The sequence below is a fragment of the Giraffa tippelskirchi genome, chromosome 3 (genome assembly GCF_054371585.1).
Source record: "Giraffa tippelskirchi isolate mGirTip1 chromosome 3, T2T-mGirTip1v1.2.pri, whole genome shotgun sequence".
NCBI classification, from domain to species: domain Eukaryota; kingdom Metazoa; phylum Chordata; class Mammalia; order Artiodactyla; family Giraffidae; genus Giraffa; species Giraffa tippelskirchi.
The window spans coordinates 178159296-178175422 of NC_137277.1; the positions used below are offsets into that span (position 1 = coordinate 178159296).

The 16127-nt window shown below is 43.3% G+C and overlaps 1 protein-coding gene across 5 annotated transcripts in view; it reads right to left on the bottom strand.

The window, feature by feature from the left end:
- The window catches only part of HDAC1 (histone deacetylase 1), a 32154-nt gene extending 17397 nt beyond the window's left edge, over positions 1 to 14757 (bottom strand). Inside the window, exons 1-3 of one of the 5 annotated variants that reach the window (XM_081585907.1) lie at positions 14448 to 14566; positions 7448 to 7602; positions 7036 to 7148 (exon numbers count right to left, since the gene is read on the bottom strand). In XM_081585907.1, the coding sequence (XP_081442033.1) occupies positions 7036 to 7110 (75 nt within the window). In that variant the 5' untranslated portion in view covers positions 7111 to 7148; positions 7448 to 7602; positions 14448 to 14566. Of the gene's footprint in view, positions 1 to 7035; positions 7149 to 7447; positions 7603 to 13518; positions 14405 to 14447; positions 14567 to 14625 lie in introns of those variants that run through there. The other 4 variants (XM_081585910.1, XM_081585909.1, XM_081585908.1 and 1 more) reach the window with 4 other exon arrangements.
- Between the last annotated feature and the right edge of the window lie 1370 nt (positions 14758 to 16127).

Sequence of the window (16127 nt, forward strand, 5' to 3'; positions counted from 1 at the left end):
CACAAAAAATACATATTGTATAATTCCATTTATATTAAATTCAGCAAAATTAAACTATATTATTTAAGAATGGATAATAAGGTAGTTGAATTATGATCAACAGCAAGGAAGCAGTTAACAGAAAAGTCAGAATTCTAGTTACCTGTGGGGGAAGAGAAGAGGCTACAATCAGGAAGGGACACGTGCAGGTTTCTGAGGTACCAGAATGTTTTATTATTTCTTGAACTAGCTGGTGTTCATGTGTATGTTTACATCAATTTGTTAAATTGAATATTTGTTTTATGCAGTTTTCTGTGCTAATATTTCACAATAAAGAAGTTAAAGGAAATCTTTATATAAGACATTTAAAAAGACGTAATTAAATGGAGATATATACAATGTTCATGGATTCAAAAACTTAATATTCCCAAGATATCAATTCTCCCTAAGCTGATGCACAGAGTCACTGAAATTTCAACCAAAATCCTAGGAGATTTGTTTGTACCATTCATGAGTTAATTCTAAAATTTATGACAAGTGAAAGAAGAAATGTCAGTTGCTCAGCTGTGTCCGACTCTTTGCAATCCCATGGACTATAGCCTGCCAGGCTCTTCTGTCCAAGGAATTCTCCAGGCAAGAATACTGGAGTGGGTTGCCATTCCCTTCTCCGGGGGATCTTTCCAACCCAGGGATCAAACCCAGGTCTCTAAAATTTACTCAGAGTACAAAAAGCAAGTAGCAAGTCACTTTAAAAAAAAAAAGAGTTAACAAAGTGGGAAGACTTAATACTGGATATCAAGACTTCATAAAAAGCTATTACAATTAAGCCACTGTAGTAATAGCATCCTTGAGAAGGCAATGGCTACACATTCCAGTATTCTTGCCTGGGAAATCCCATGGACAGAGGAGCCTGGCCAGGGCAATAAAAAGGCAAAGTCAAGAGAACACAGGGCCCAGAAACAGACTCCAACATAGTACCTGGCACAAAGCAGGTGCTTAATAAGTATTTGTGGAATAAATTAATAAATATTGACATTTCAGATATAAAAGTGGTGGCACTTAGCTCAGTGGGGAAACAACAGACTTTTCAATCAATCAGCTGGACAATATGGGGGGAAAATTTCAGTGGTTTCTTTACTTCAAACCATGTTAAAACGTCAGCTCTAGATAAGTGAATATCTGTATGTGAAAGGCAAACCTATAAAGATTTTTAAAAAATTAACATAAGAGAACACCTTAAGGGTTGGGAAGCATTTCTTAAGACATAAAAAGTACTTTTAAAAGAAACAATAAATATGACTATGTTACAATTAAGAATCTGTCTATTAAGGATACATTAGATTGAAAAAGCAAAACCAGAGTAGAAATTATTTATAACAGTACACTGACAATGAACTACATATACCAAAATACATTGAAAAAACAAAAAACTACTACAGGGGACTTTCCTGGTGGAAAAGGTGCAGTGATTAAGATCCCCCACTTCCACTTCAGAGGGCTTAAGTTCAATCCCTGGTGGGGGAACTAAGATCCCACGTGCCACGTGGTCCAAAAATAAAAAAGAGAGAGAGAGGTAAAACTACTGTAAATTGGTAAGAAAGAGAAAGCCAAATGACCCAAGAGGAAAATGGGCAAATGAAATGAAAAGATATTTCATAGTAGAGGACATCCAGTTTTACTGGTCACTAGCAAAATGCAAATCAAGACTGGGACTTCTAGCAGTCCAAAGGTTAAGATTCTATGCTTCCAATGCAGGGAACATGAGTTCAATTCCTGGTCAGGGAACTGGGGAACTAGGATCCCACGTGCCATGTGGTGCAGCCCAAAAAAAACAAATCAAAACCATAATTATAGGTTTTTTTTCACCCATTTGATTGGCAAAATTTAAAGTCTAATTCCAAGCATAAGAGAGGATGTAAATCAAGGTATCTCTTATATATTGCCAGTTCATTCAACCACAATGAAAAACAACTTGGCATTTAATATTCACAAATCCTACAGTCCAGAAATTCTACCTCCGGATAAAAAGCCATAAGAAAATTTTGGATGTATACACTTAGAGACATTTATAAGAGTATCACAGAAAAACTGGTCCTAACATTAAAAACCTAGATACAGGACTTACCTGGTAGTCCAGTGGTAGAGAGTCTGCCTGCCAACGCAGGGGACATGGGTTTAATCCCTGGCCTGGGAAGACCCCACATGCTGAGGGGCAACTAAGCCCCTATGCCACAACTACTGAAGCCTGGGCACCTAGAGCCTGTGCTCTGCAACAAGACAAGTCCATACAGCTCGAGGAAGAGTAGCCCCTGCTCACAGCACTGGAGAAGGCCCACAGGCAGCAATGAGGACCCAGCACAGCCAAAACAATGAATTTATTAAAAAAAAAAAAAAGAGATACAAATTAAGATTATGGGAGAATGGATAAAGTACAATATACTGAAGTGATAAAATATTATTCAGGAGAGAAAAAGGAAAGAATTACAGCTATATGCAACAAGTTAGATAGATTTTAGTAATGATATACATTGTGAGACAAAAGCAAGTCCCAGAAGACTGCACACAGCATGCTACCTTTTTAAAAAAATTCAAGTACAAGTACATAAATACTATATATTGTTTAGGCACATATATACATGATAAACATAATATGATAAGCAAAAGAATAACAATCACAAAATTTAGAAGAGTGATCGGATTGTAGGAATATGGATGTTCATTGCATTATTAAAATATTTAAGTAAAGTGAATGAATAAACAAAGTAAATTTTTAAAAAAGATAGCCAAGCATGAATCTTCTTTGGATGCTCATAAGCCAAGAACAAAAATTAACCCAATTCTATGTATCTAAGGGCCAATTACAACAGAAACACAACAATAACCAGACAATCAAAAAGAAAAATGGGCAGGAGGCCTGAACAGGAACTTCAGTAGAGAAACCCGTAAAAAGATCGTCAACCTCACTAGTAACAAGAGAAATATCATCTTGGCATTATCTGCATGCCAAATAGCAGTAAGGATGACTGCGTGCCTATATCCTCCGAGCACACCACCTGGTGAAACTCAAGCATATGTGCGCCAAGAGACATGTTCAAGAGTGTTCAGGACTTACCTGTTGGTCCAGTGGTTAGGAATCTGCCTTCCAATGCAGGGGACACAAGTTTGATCCCTGGTCCAGGAAGATTCCATGTGCTACTGGGCAACAAAGCCCATGCACCACAATTAGTGAGCCCAGTAGAGCCGGAGAGCTGCAACTACTGAGCCTGTGCACCTAAAGCCCATGCTCCACCACAAGAGAAGCCACTGCAATGAGAAGCTTATGCACCACAAAGAAGAGTGACCCCCTGCTTGCCACAACTAGAGAAAGCCTGCACGCAGCAACTAATATCTAGTGCAGCCAAAAATAATAAATATGTTAAAAAGAATGTTCATAGCAGCAGTGTTTGTAACAGCTCAAAACTAGAAACAAACTAAATGCCCACCAATACCAATAAAATAGACAACTTGTGGTATAGTCTTTCAAAATACAGTGAAAACAAATATATTACATGTATCAACATGAATGACTTAGGAACATACTGAGCAAAAAAGGCAAGTCACATGATAAATACTGTATGGCTCCATTTATGTAACATTCAAACATGTAGAAGTAAGATATGTATCATTTAAGAATACATACTGGTAAAATTATAAAGAAAAGCAAAGAAATAATAAATCCCAAATTCAGGGCAAAGGTTAACTCTGGGGAAGAAGACAGAATCAGGAAGGACAGACAGGAGTTCTAACGGTCATGGAAATATTCCTTTTCTTAAACAAGGCACTATTAATAATGTGACTCTTTATACTTTACATATATTTTATATAAATTCTTTCATATCTACTCAATATTTTATAAAAACATTTAAAAAAAGGAACAGAAGGTGATGAGTAAGAAGCCTGGGAATATACAAAATCAGCATCCAAGGCAAGGAAGAGAGCAGGATTCTTAATTATGTAAATAAGAAGGTGCCTGGATGAAAAGTGAGAATTTAGATTCTGGGAGAGATTAATTAGATGTGTAGAGAAAGAATTGGAGAAGGAACCAAAGAGGGTGAAATTGTGTGAAAAAGACTTCAACGTGTCTCCTTCAGGTATAGAAACTTCTATGAGAAGAAGTCTAAGGAATTTCTTTCAGGAGTAACTCTCAAAAGGCATTAATTTCAGGACAGACACTAAAATAAATGGCTATTTGTGCTTTGGGAAAGGGATGCTAGGATCATAGCCCAGAGAAAGGAGAAGAAAGAAGAGATCAATGCAGAGAAACACTGTTGAGAGAAGAGGACTAAAGATTCATACTCAGTAAAGACGTAGAGCCAGGGACTTCCCTGGTCGTCCAGTGGTAAGACTCGGCGCTCCCAACGCAGAGGGTACAGGTTCGATCCCTGGTCGGGGAACTAAGATCCCTCAAGCTTTGCAGCATGGTTGAAAGATTAAAAAAAAATTTGTAAGGGGAAAAAAAAAAAGAGAGAGAACCAGAAAAGGAAAAAGATCATATGAAAGAGAACAAAGTCTAGAGATTTCAGAAAGAGATTATACTGGGCTTATGTTTTAGTTTACAATAAGAATACCACACAGATGAAGTAACCTCCAATAAGGTTATCATTATCTCCTATGACAGCCACAGCTGGTTACTTCCCAAAGAGCTATTCTCTCCCTTCCCTCTTGTTAACAGATCTCAATTTGGTTGGGTATACCCAGCCCCAAGGATCAAATTGCTGGTGAATGGTCTAAGTATTGCAAATGACCCAATGAGACTTAAGGGGAAATCTGTTAGGAAGTTGCCAGGAAGGGCTTTCTTCTTTTAATAAAAATAGAGTGTAGGGTAGGCACAGTGGAGAGTGATTCAAATCAAGGTTGCTATAAAGATTAAGTAAATAACAGTAGCCCTGGCTTGGTACCTAGCAATCTTCAATAAATGTTAGTTAATTTCTCCTCTCACTTAAAAGATATGATCCTTTTTTTATTATTAATATCTCAGTATCACTCATGGAGGTTAATAAAGTCCCTGGGTTATAACAAGTACTCAACAAAAATCTGTTGAATGAAAAAAAGAAAGAGTGCTTAAAGCAACTCTTGAAAATGAGAAAGGTATGACTAGGTGGAGTAAATAATCCTCTCCATCAGAATGGGGTGGAAAGAGGCAGAATCTGATCTGGCTGATGTGGAGGGTTCTGAGGGCGGAGTGGCAGGGAAGGAGGCAAACTGAGGCCAGGTCAGCATGGCTGAGATGTGCAACAGGCAGCACCATAAAGCCTTGGTGCTTACTATTCCACATTCAGGTATCCTCTCCTTATCTAAATGCTAGTCTGTTCCCTAGAGTCCCTGAAAACTTCTGCTATCTTTTATGTTTTTCATTCCCAGATGCCCTTCACACCTGAAAATGCTCTCTGGTCCCAAGTTCCATCTGCTCCTCTGTCTACCTTCCCTCCTTGCTTCCTCAGCTGCCTCCAGTGGCTCCAGAGACATGACACGGCCGCCTGGGACAGAAGATTCATCTCCTTTCAGTCTCTGGAATGGTGGAGAAGGATGCTGCTGCTGCTAGGTTATTTAAGCCGTCAGCACAGACTTCAACAACCCTTACACTCTAACCATAAGGCAACATAGGCCCCCAGCCCCTCCTTATTTTCTCATTTGGACTCTTGCAACGGCCTCCTAACTTAGCCTCCCTGCTTCTAAATGCATGCCTGTTCCTATTTATCATTTAAAATACTTCACTTGGGACTTCCCTAGTGATCCAGTGACTAAAACTTTATGCTCCCAATGCAGTGGGCCTGGGTTCAAGCCCTGGGTTAGGGAAAGAGATCTTGCATGCAGCCAAGTAAAAGATCCTGTATGCTGCAACTAAAGATCCAGCACACTTCTATGAAGACGGAAGATGCTGTGTGCCACAGCGAAGACCCGGTACAGCCAAACAAATAAACAAAATGTTTTGAATAAATACTTCTTTTGTTTTTTACAGCCTCCAGAAAAGTTCAAATTGGGAAACTCTGGACCAAATTTGGTCCACAGATATGTTCATTTGCTTTTGTTCCTACATGTTTCAAACAAACTTGGGCCAACATTTTAAACCTTGGAGATTCTACATAATAATCCAGAGTTCTGGCTTTTCTTTAAAAACTGCTATGCACTTGGTCACTCAGGTGTCTCCGACTCTTTGTAACCCTTTGGGCTACAGACAGCCACGCTCCTCTGTCCATGGGATTTTTCAGTCAGGAATACTGGAGTGGGTTGCCATTTTCCTCCTCCAAGGGATCTTTCCAACCCAGGGATAGAATCCATGTCTCCTGTGTCTCCTGCATTGCAGGTGGATTCTTTACCTGCTGAGCCATCAGGGAAAACTAGAAGATGTGGCAAAAGACATCAGCTGGAGCTGGGTCAAATGGCTAGAAGTCCATACTCTCAAGTAATATCTAGTTCAACACAGTCCAATCACTTAGTTTTTAGGGACTGGATTTTTTGACCTTGGCCCAGCAAAATTGCTTAATATAGCACATCCAATTCTTGCTGACCTCTCCAGCTCTAGCTCCTCTCTCTCACACCTGTCAGCTTTATACTGCAGCAACAGCTGCACACTAAACTACTTTTATTTCCCTATACACATCATATTGTTGTTACCTTTCTGCCTTTTTGTATATGTTCTTCCCTCAGCCTAGAATGCTAGTCCCCTCCTGAACTCCAGGCTAATTTCTGTTCAATCTTTAAAACATTGCTTAGCTATCACTTCTAGGAAACATTCCAAGGCTCCCTTCCACCTTCCCTCTCAATATCTCTGAATCTTATACATTTTTTAATTGTTGCCCTTACACACTGTAGTACAATTTGTGTACACGTTGTTCACCAGCACTAGAGTAAGCTCCTTAGAAAACAAAGAATCTCTATAATTTACAATGTCTGCCACGTTAACAGTCACTCAACACATTTCATAAATGAATAATTGAAAAAAAATGAGATAATGAATGATATATGGGGAACCAGAGTCAACGAGGCTAGGGAGGGGTGAAGCTCCTAGTAACTCACATAGATTTCCATCTTCCGGTAGAGACCATAGTTAAGGAGTAAATTGTGAGTCATGCGGATTCGGTGAGGCTTCATTGGGTGGCCTTGTCCATAATAGTAATTTCCAACATCCCCTGAAGAAGAAAGAGTGACAGCTTCAGTGACACAGTTAGACACACACTTCCAGGAGAACCCACAGATTTTTATAACAAATTTCTAGGCAAATTCTGTCTGGTTCATTCTAGGCTCCAAGATTCTCTCCCACCTCAAGGAAGGGCAATTCCAAAAGAAAAAAAGGAGGGGACCATGGTGAGATGAGCACTTAAGGATGTCTGTCTAGCCCAGTTTTTTCCCTTGGAACCCAAAGGCATTAGACGGTGTGAGGGGGTCAGTCCAAAGCTACTGAGGAACAGTGGCCAGTGAGGTGACTCACCTCACTATCTCCAAGGAATTCACTCTCACAACAGAAAAAATAATCATCACTACTCAGAATTACTGTAAGTCACAGTTCACCTCTTGCACATCATAACACTTTGTGGTGTCAAAGTACTTTCGCAATCACTTTCTTACTGGATTCTCACAAAAACCCTGGAAAATAGTTAAGACAGGGAGTATTATTCCCATTTTATAGATTAAAGACTAAACTCATCAACTCTCTTTTTTTTAATTATCCATTAATTTTTTTTTTCTGTTTGGCTGTGCTGGTCTTCACTGCTGCTCAGGCTTTTCTCTAGTTGAGGAGAATGGGGGCTACTCTCTAGCTGTGGTGCTCAGGCTTCTCATTGCAGTGCCTTCTCCTGTTGTGGACCACGGGCTCTAGGGCATGTAGGCTTCAGTACCTGCAGCATGTGGGCTCAGCAGTTGTGGTTCCCCAGCTCTACAGAGCACAGTCTCAATGATTGTGGCACATGGGTTTAGTTGCTCTGAGGCATGTGGGATCTCCCCAAATCAGGGACTGAACCCATGTCTCCTGCACTGGCAGGCAGATTCTTTACCACTGAGCCACCAGGTTGGTTGGTTGTTTAGTCACCAAGTCGTGTCCAACTCTTGCAACCCCATGGACTGTAGCCTGCCAGGCTTCTCTGTCCATAGCATTCTGGCAGAGCCACCAGGGAAGCCCCATAAACTCACCATCTCTTGATTTATCCATGGCAATAATCTTCCACTGGCCCTCTGCTGTCAGTTCAAGCTATCTGCCACACTAGTTATTTTCCTAATATACAGCTTTGATAACATCACTCCCCTACTCAAAAATCCTTAATGGTTCCCCATTCTCCATAGGATAAAGAATAAAGAACAACTTCAATAGGACTTTCTTAATCTATTTTTCCAATTTCTTACCACCACCATCCTAGCCCAACACACACACCACATACACATACACACACATATTCTGCTCTAGACGTTAGCAGGCAAATTATGGCACTTGGGTTAAATACAACTGGCTGCTTGACTTTTCTAAATAAGATATTATTGGAATACAACAATGCTCATTAGTTTTATTATCTACGACTACTTTTACATTATAATGGCAGAGTTGAATAGCTAAATAGTTACTACACCCATATGGCACATGCATGCTAAGTCACTTTAGTCATGTCTGACTCTTTTGCGATCTCATGGACTGTAGCCCACCAGGATCCTCTGTCCATGGGATTCTCCAGGCAAGAACACTGGAATGGGTTGCCAACTCCTTCTCCAGGGGATCCTCCTGTCCCAGGGATTGAACCCACATCTCTTATGTCTCCTGTATTGGCAGGTGGGTTCTTTACCACTAGTGCCACTTGGGAAGACCTCCCAGGCACACAAAGCCTAAAGTATTTACTATCTGGCCCTTTCCGGAAAGTCTGCCAATCTCTTGGAAGAAAAGCTATGACCAACCTAGACAGCATATTAAAAAGCAGAGACATTACTCTGCCAACAAAGGTCCATCTAGTCAAAGCTATGGTTTTTCCAGTACTCATGTATGGACATGAGAGTTGGACTATAAAGAAAGCTGAGCGCCGAATAATTGATGCTTTTGAACTGTGGTGCTGGAGAAGACTCTTGAGAGTCCCTTGGACTGCAAGGAGATCCAACCAGCCCAGCTTAAAGGAAATCAGTTCTGAATAGTCATTGGAAGGACTGATGCTGAAGCTGAAACTCCAATAATTTGGCCACCTGATGTGAAGAACGGACTCAATGGAAAAGACCCTGATGCTGGGAAAGATTGAAGGCAGGAGGAGAAAGGGACAACAGAGGATGAGATGGTTGGATGGCATCACGGACTCAACAGACATGAGTTTGAGCAAGCTCCGGGAGTTGGTGATGGACAGGAAAGCCTGGCGTGCTGCAGTCCAGTCCATGGGGTCATAAAGAGTCGGACACGACTGAGTGACTAAACTAAACTGAGCTGAATTGTCAATCTCTGTTATGAACACACTAGATTATTATCAGCTTCTTGAACGCATTCACCTTCACACCAAAGTATCCTTTGTTCAGACTGTTCCTTTGACCTGGAATGTCGTTCCTTCTCTGAGCATCCTCCTCACACTACAAAGCTCAGCTAAAGCCATAGTCCTAATCAGAATAAATGGTCTTTTCCTCTGCATGCAATTTATATATGGCACTTAATTTTGTATCTCAATTATTTACATATCTATTTTATATCTACAAGACTGCTCCTTGAAGGCAAGGACAAATATGACCTGTACATCACAGGCTGAATCAAGATTCAAGGAAATGAACTGAGACTCACAGAAGTTATGTGCCTGCTCAAGATCACACAGCTAATGAATGATCTGAGTGTCAACCCTTCTAACTCCAAATCCAGGATGCTAAAAACTGTATCAGACGTCCCTGGTGATCCAGTGGTTAAGCCTCTGGGCTTCCAATGCAGGAGGCATGAATCTGCTCTCTAGTGGGGGAACTGAGACATGCCCAAGTGGGGTTGTCAAAATTTTCAAAATTAAAACAAAACAAAACACTTTATCAGGTTTCCCAGGTACCTACTTCAGTTTGCAACTAATCTAAAGGGCTCTGTAGTCTACCTGGTAGAAAGTTCCTGGAAAAATATTTCAAAATCATGTGAATTGCACACCCAAAGTTCTCTCCTTGGAAGTTTACTAGGATGAGGCAGATCTTTCATTACCAGTGAAACAAAGGGTCCCAACCTCTTAATCAATGATTTAGTAGTGCCAGAAACAGGCTTCATTCCAGGGAGCAATGCAGTGTGGAGAATGCCCCCAACAGCATCCAAGCTGTACTCCAATTCTCTTTAGCACAGACATGGCCTGTGATAATAGGAAACTTCTCAACAGTTGAATATTTAGTATCTCATCCCTTTCTCTCTTTATTTTTTAAAATATTTATTTATTTGGCTGCACCAGGTCTTAGTTTTGGCACCCAGGATCCCAGATCTTGATTGCAGCACTGGATCTTCAGTTTCAGCATGTGGGATCTAGTTCCCCCAACCAGGGATTGAACCTAGGGCCCCTGCCTTGGGAGGGCAGAGTCCCAGTCACTGGACCACCAGGGAAGTCCCTCTCTCTTTTTAAATAAACCTTATTCTTTAGAACAATTTTAGGTTTACAGAAAAATTGCAAAGAAGTACAGACTTCTTAGATACTATACTATTTCCTCTATTGATATTTTACATTAGTGAAACAGAAAGTATCTGTTACAATTAATGAAGCAATATTGATAATTATTTACTAAAAGTCCATACTTTATTTAGATTTCCTTAGTCTTCACCTAATGAACACCTAGTGTTCATCCTCTTCTTTTCATTTCAGTGAGGCCTGTGTTCTCAGACAGTCAGAAGCCAGAGCACAGCATGTAGTGCCATTCAACAGTCCCACACAGACTTTGAGATACAGTAGGAGGGAAGGCAGTCAGAGAAATTTGTTCCCAGGGCTCCTCAGACAACCTTACCACCACGGGGGTGGGTAGAACAGGTTCTCAAGGCACTGGCTGAGACTTCCAGAAAGTGAAAGTGTCAGTGGCTCAGTTGTGTCCCATTCTTTGCGACCCCATGAACCCTAGCCCGCCAGGCTCCTCTGTCCATGGAATTCTCCAGGCAAGAATACTGGAATGGGTAGCCATTCCCTTCTCCAGGGGATCTTCCTGACCCAAGGATCGAACCTGAGTCTCCTGCATGGCAGGCAGATTCTTTACCATCTGAGCCACCAGGTAAGTCCGAGACTTCAAGATGGAGACCCAATTTGTGGGCAGTCAAGAGTCGCAAGGTCATTGCTATGTTATAAAAATTGGATTCCTGCTTACCCATGTCTCTGGTATAGGTCTTGATCCCTGGCAACTCCCCCTGCCTATCAACCCAGAATCCAGCCAAGGTTTAGACTTGGGGAACTGAGATAACTTATCTAGAAAGCTAAGGGAGTACCTGAGGGTGGGGCCCAAACACATTATCCTGTCTTTAACAGTTTTTAATCAGGTTGCTGAGAGACTTTAAAAAAAATAATCCTTGTAGATAAGACTTGGCCCTCCCCATCCACTAACCCTGGCTAAGGAGGGCCTACTGTACTATATCATTTTATGTAAGGAACCTGAGAATCCTTTTGATATCTGCGCTGGGGTCCTGGAACCAGTCCAGCTGTTTTCAACTTTTTAAAACTTTATTAAAAAGGGCTTTCTGCACTGTTCTCATAGTTCTCCATTTTATAGGGGAGAGACCTGAGGCCTGGAAAGGTAAAATGACTTGCCCAATACTTCAAAGCTTTTGAGCAGCAGAGCCAAATTTCAGTCTCAAACTAGTGACCTCACTGAGAAACTCACAAGTAGCTTCTCAGAAAGGAAGAGATCACCCTTCTCTAAAGATGGAGGTCTTTCCACTTTTTCTCTTTTTAAACTGAGAATGTGGAGATCACAAAACTGTGCAAACTGATAAAGCTATGAGGTCACAGACTCCAGCTTCAAATGGGCCCTCACCACTGCCCAGCAATCCTTCAAATGTTTTTTTCCTGCTCCCTCTTTCATAACAGCTATCTCTCTTCAAGATTCCTACTCTACCCAACTGCCCTCCCCTACTCTCAGGAAAAGGAATATTTTCTTACTTCATCCTGAAAGCCCCCTCCACTTTCCATCTTCTCTCCTTCAAACAGGTTTTTTCTTGTCACTTACCCTCTCGTCCCAAAGGAACTTCCTCTTAAAAGAGGGGTGTCCCTACATGTGGTCTGGTTTCCATCTCACCTGATCTCTCCTCAGGGACCTCCATCATTACTAGCCCCTCTCTCCAGCATCTTCAACCTCTCCCTATTTTCCGTAACAATTTGCACATACTTAACTCTCAGCCACTACATCTCCTCTTTATCAACAACCCTCTCTCTGTCTCAACAAGCTTCCTTTTGGGACTTCGCTGGTGGTCCAGTGGTTAAGACTCTGTGCTTCCACTGCAGGGGGCACAGGTTCAATCCCTGGTTTGGGAACAAAGACCCTACACACAAAAAAGTTCAATCTAATGCCTCCTCTTCACTCATCCCTTCAGTCTACAGCAATTTAACTTCAGTTCTAAAATCTGCACAGGAAACAGTTCTTGCCAACACTTGGCCACTCCCTCCTTCTTTTGGCTACTGTAACCCAACACTTTCTGGTTCACTTACATCTCAAGTCATTCCCTCTGTATCTTTATTCACTTTATGAACAGCATTTTTTTGAGAATCTACTACAAGCTAGGCACTGTTTGATGGGGCTAAGTATACAAAGGTAGACAAAACATGATCCTTTTCCCTAAGGAGTTCACTGTCTGTAAGAAGTATGAATAAGTAAATGGGCAATTCCAATACACAGTGACTAATGTACAAATGTACTCTACATACCTGGGAGTACAGAGCATGAAGAACACTAGACTTTTTCTCAGTCCACTTCCTTAGAATCCCACCCTGGACCCTCTTCTCTTTTCACCCTATACAACTTCTTATATGGGATACAAGAGTGACTGCATCCTCTTCTGTAACTAAAATTATCAGCTGTATGTATGTATGCTGACAATCATCAAAAATCTCTATCTTCTCATTTGTCTTCTAAACTGCAGACCTGAATGGCCACTGCCTACTGGACACCTCTACTTGGGATATCCCCCAGACATCTCAACAAATGTTTCTTTAAAAAACAAAACCCAACATTATCAACTGAAATGGCCTTCTACATTCAGCATGAAACTGCCCAAACTAGATACTTGGGATCCTTGCCTTTTTCCTTACTTCTCCATTCATGCATTTAATTTCTGTCCAAGGGTGATAGTTCTAAGGTACAATAAATCTGATGATGTCATCAACCTGCATACAACTTCAACGATTCACCAGTGCCCAACTTGTGTATACAATCCAACTTTCTTAGGGTGGTGTGCCCAGCCTTTCATGATCTGGTCCCCATTTACTTCTCCAGCCTCATCACTTGCAACCTTTTTCTCACCCCTGCTCTACACCTTCTAACACTGTGCGTTCCAATTTATACCTCCACCATACTGTACATCCAGCCATTTTTCAAAGGTGCTCGCCTCTCTCTTACCTCTCAACTTGCTGTTATCTTTGTCCTTCCTGAGCCTAGTTAATAACTCCTGCTCTTCAGGTCCTAATTGAGATGGCACCTCCTTGCCTGACTTCTTAGGCTGGGTGGATACTTCTCTGTGCTCCCAGCAAACTCTGAGCTGTCCTTCCTCCCAACCTGATAGTGTAGAGCAATTTTTCTGTCATGGTCTATATGCTCCTCCAGACTGAGTGAGAGGAAGGTGGCAAGACCATCCCCTGGCCTCAGACTCTAAACGATACCTAGAACAGAAGAAGCTGCTGCTCCACAGATTTCTGTTCAACGAAAGTTTGTTTTAACAAGTTGCATCCTTCTCCTTCCAACCCCAGGAGTCCCATTTCCCAGCAGCAGCCGCAGGGCCCGCTGGGAGACAGGGGGAGGGGAGTTGGTGACCTCTAGGTGCTGAGCCCTGCAGGCCTCTCACCAGAAGAGATGAGGAAGGAAAGGGGCAGCGAGAGATCTTAGGATTCTCAGCAGAACATGTAACCCGGCAATCTTCTTCACCAGATTCTGCCTCCTGCCTCGGACTCAGCCTCCCCTCTAGGAGGCCGCCGCAAACTCCACATCAGACTTCAGAATCCCCCACCAAGGTGACCTCAGGCTTCCCCAGGCGACCCTCCTGACCTCGCCCCCCCCCCGGCCTCCCCTCTAAGCCTCGACCCCCTTCCCCTCAGCCTTCTCCCTCAAGCTCCACCTTCTTTCCTCTTAGCCTCCTCCCTCAACCCCAAACCTTTTCCAGCCTCTGCCCTCAGCCCTGACCTCCTTCTCTCAGCCTCAGCCTCCTTCTCAGCCTCCTCCCTCAAGCCTTTCCCAAACGCCTCAGCCTCCCGCCTCGGATCTCCTCGGCTCCCTCTCCCGGATCCCGCCCGGCTCGGGCCCGGCCCCGCCCCCGGCGCGAGGACTGTGCTCACCGTCGTAATAGTAACAGACTTTCCTCTTGGTGCCCTGAGTCTGCGCCATCTTGCTCGCCTCCCGTCCCTCCCGTCAGTCGGTCCGTCCGCCCTCCCGCCGGTGGCTCCGCTCAGCGTCCGACCCAGCGGGGAGAGGCCGGGCCTCCAGCGCGCTCCGCCCATCCCCACCCGGGCTCACCTATAGCCGCGCAGCCCGGGCACCGCTCCAGCCAATCAGCGGCACTGGGACGGCCCGGAACTCGGCGGGGGGCAAGGGCAGCCCGGCGAGGCCTCGGAGGGCCCCCTGGGCCTGTACCAAGGTCCGCGACGGGGGGGTGGTGGGGCTGCCCCGGGGGGGGTGGGGCTGCCCCGGGACCGTACCATTCGTCCCGGGGGAAGAAAGTGGGCCTGCTAACTTGGGTGTCCCGCTTTGGGAGAGTGCTTGGAGATCAGAAGCCAACTTTGTCATTTGACAGAGGCCTACGATGGAAAGTGACTTGCGCAAGGTCACTCAGCTAAGTTTGGAGGAGGAGAAATAAATTGACAAAGGACAGGAAACTGCTGTAGACGAAGGACTGTGCCATAGCTTTACCGACATTATCTCAGTCATCTCTGTTGTTCCTATTGGTGGCCTTGGGGTGGGGCCTTTTATCCCCATTTTACAGACAAGGATAATGAAGTTCAGAACTTTGTCACTTCCTCGCAGTCATACAGTAATTACGTTCAGTTTTCAATCACAGATTTTTTTAAACGCTTACTCAACTCCAGAAGCACGTATCAAAGTGGCAGAACCCAGCCTTTCTTACTCCAAAGCCTACCTCCCTGATGCAGTCACCTAGGAGGACTATGGAGTGCCTTTAAATGGGAGGAAACTGTCGCTTATACCAGAGCAGAGTTTCTAAAGATACTGAAGCTATTGATAATTTGGATAATATCCAAATATGTTGTGGGGGACCATCCTGTGCACTGTAGGTTTTTTAGCTGCATCCTGGGCTTCTCTAGTGGCTCAGACTATAAAGAATCTGCCTACAATGCTGGAGACACAGGCTCAGTCCCTGAGTGGAGAAGATTCCCTGGAGAAAGGAATGGCTACCCACTCCGGTATAAGGATACTGGAGAATTCCATGGACAGAGGAGCCTGGCAGGCTACAGTCCATGGGGTCCCAAAGAGTGGGACACGACTGAGTGACTAACACTTTCACTTTGGCCACTACTCTTAGATGCCAGTAGCATTGCCCCAGCCCCCTGCAGCTGTGACAACAAAAATTGTACTTAGACATGGCAAAACATCTCCAGGGCAAAGAGGAGAGGATTGGAGGGAGTATAAAAGTGCCCCCAAGCCTAACCTTGAGAACCACTGCACTAGATCAGTCAATCATTATTGAAAGCTAAAGGCTGAAAAGTATTGTGGTGGGCTATTAAAGAGGCAACTACAACAATATTAATATTTAGTAAGCGCTTATTGTGTGCCAAGTAAGTTACTCATGGTTCTACAGTCAATAAGATACATTTTTATGCCTCTTTACAGTAAAATCTGCCTGCCAGTGCAGGAGACACGAATTTGATCCCTGGGTCGGGAAGATCCCCTGGAGAAGGAAATGGCAGCACACTCCAGTATTCTTGCCTGGGAAGTCTCCTGGACAGAGGAGCAGGCTGGTGGAGGGGAGGGGCCGCAAAAGAGGCAGACCTGCCTTAGTCTAA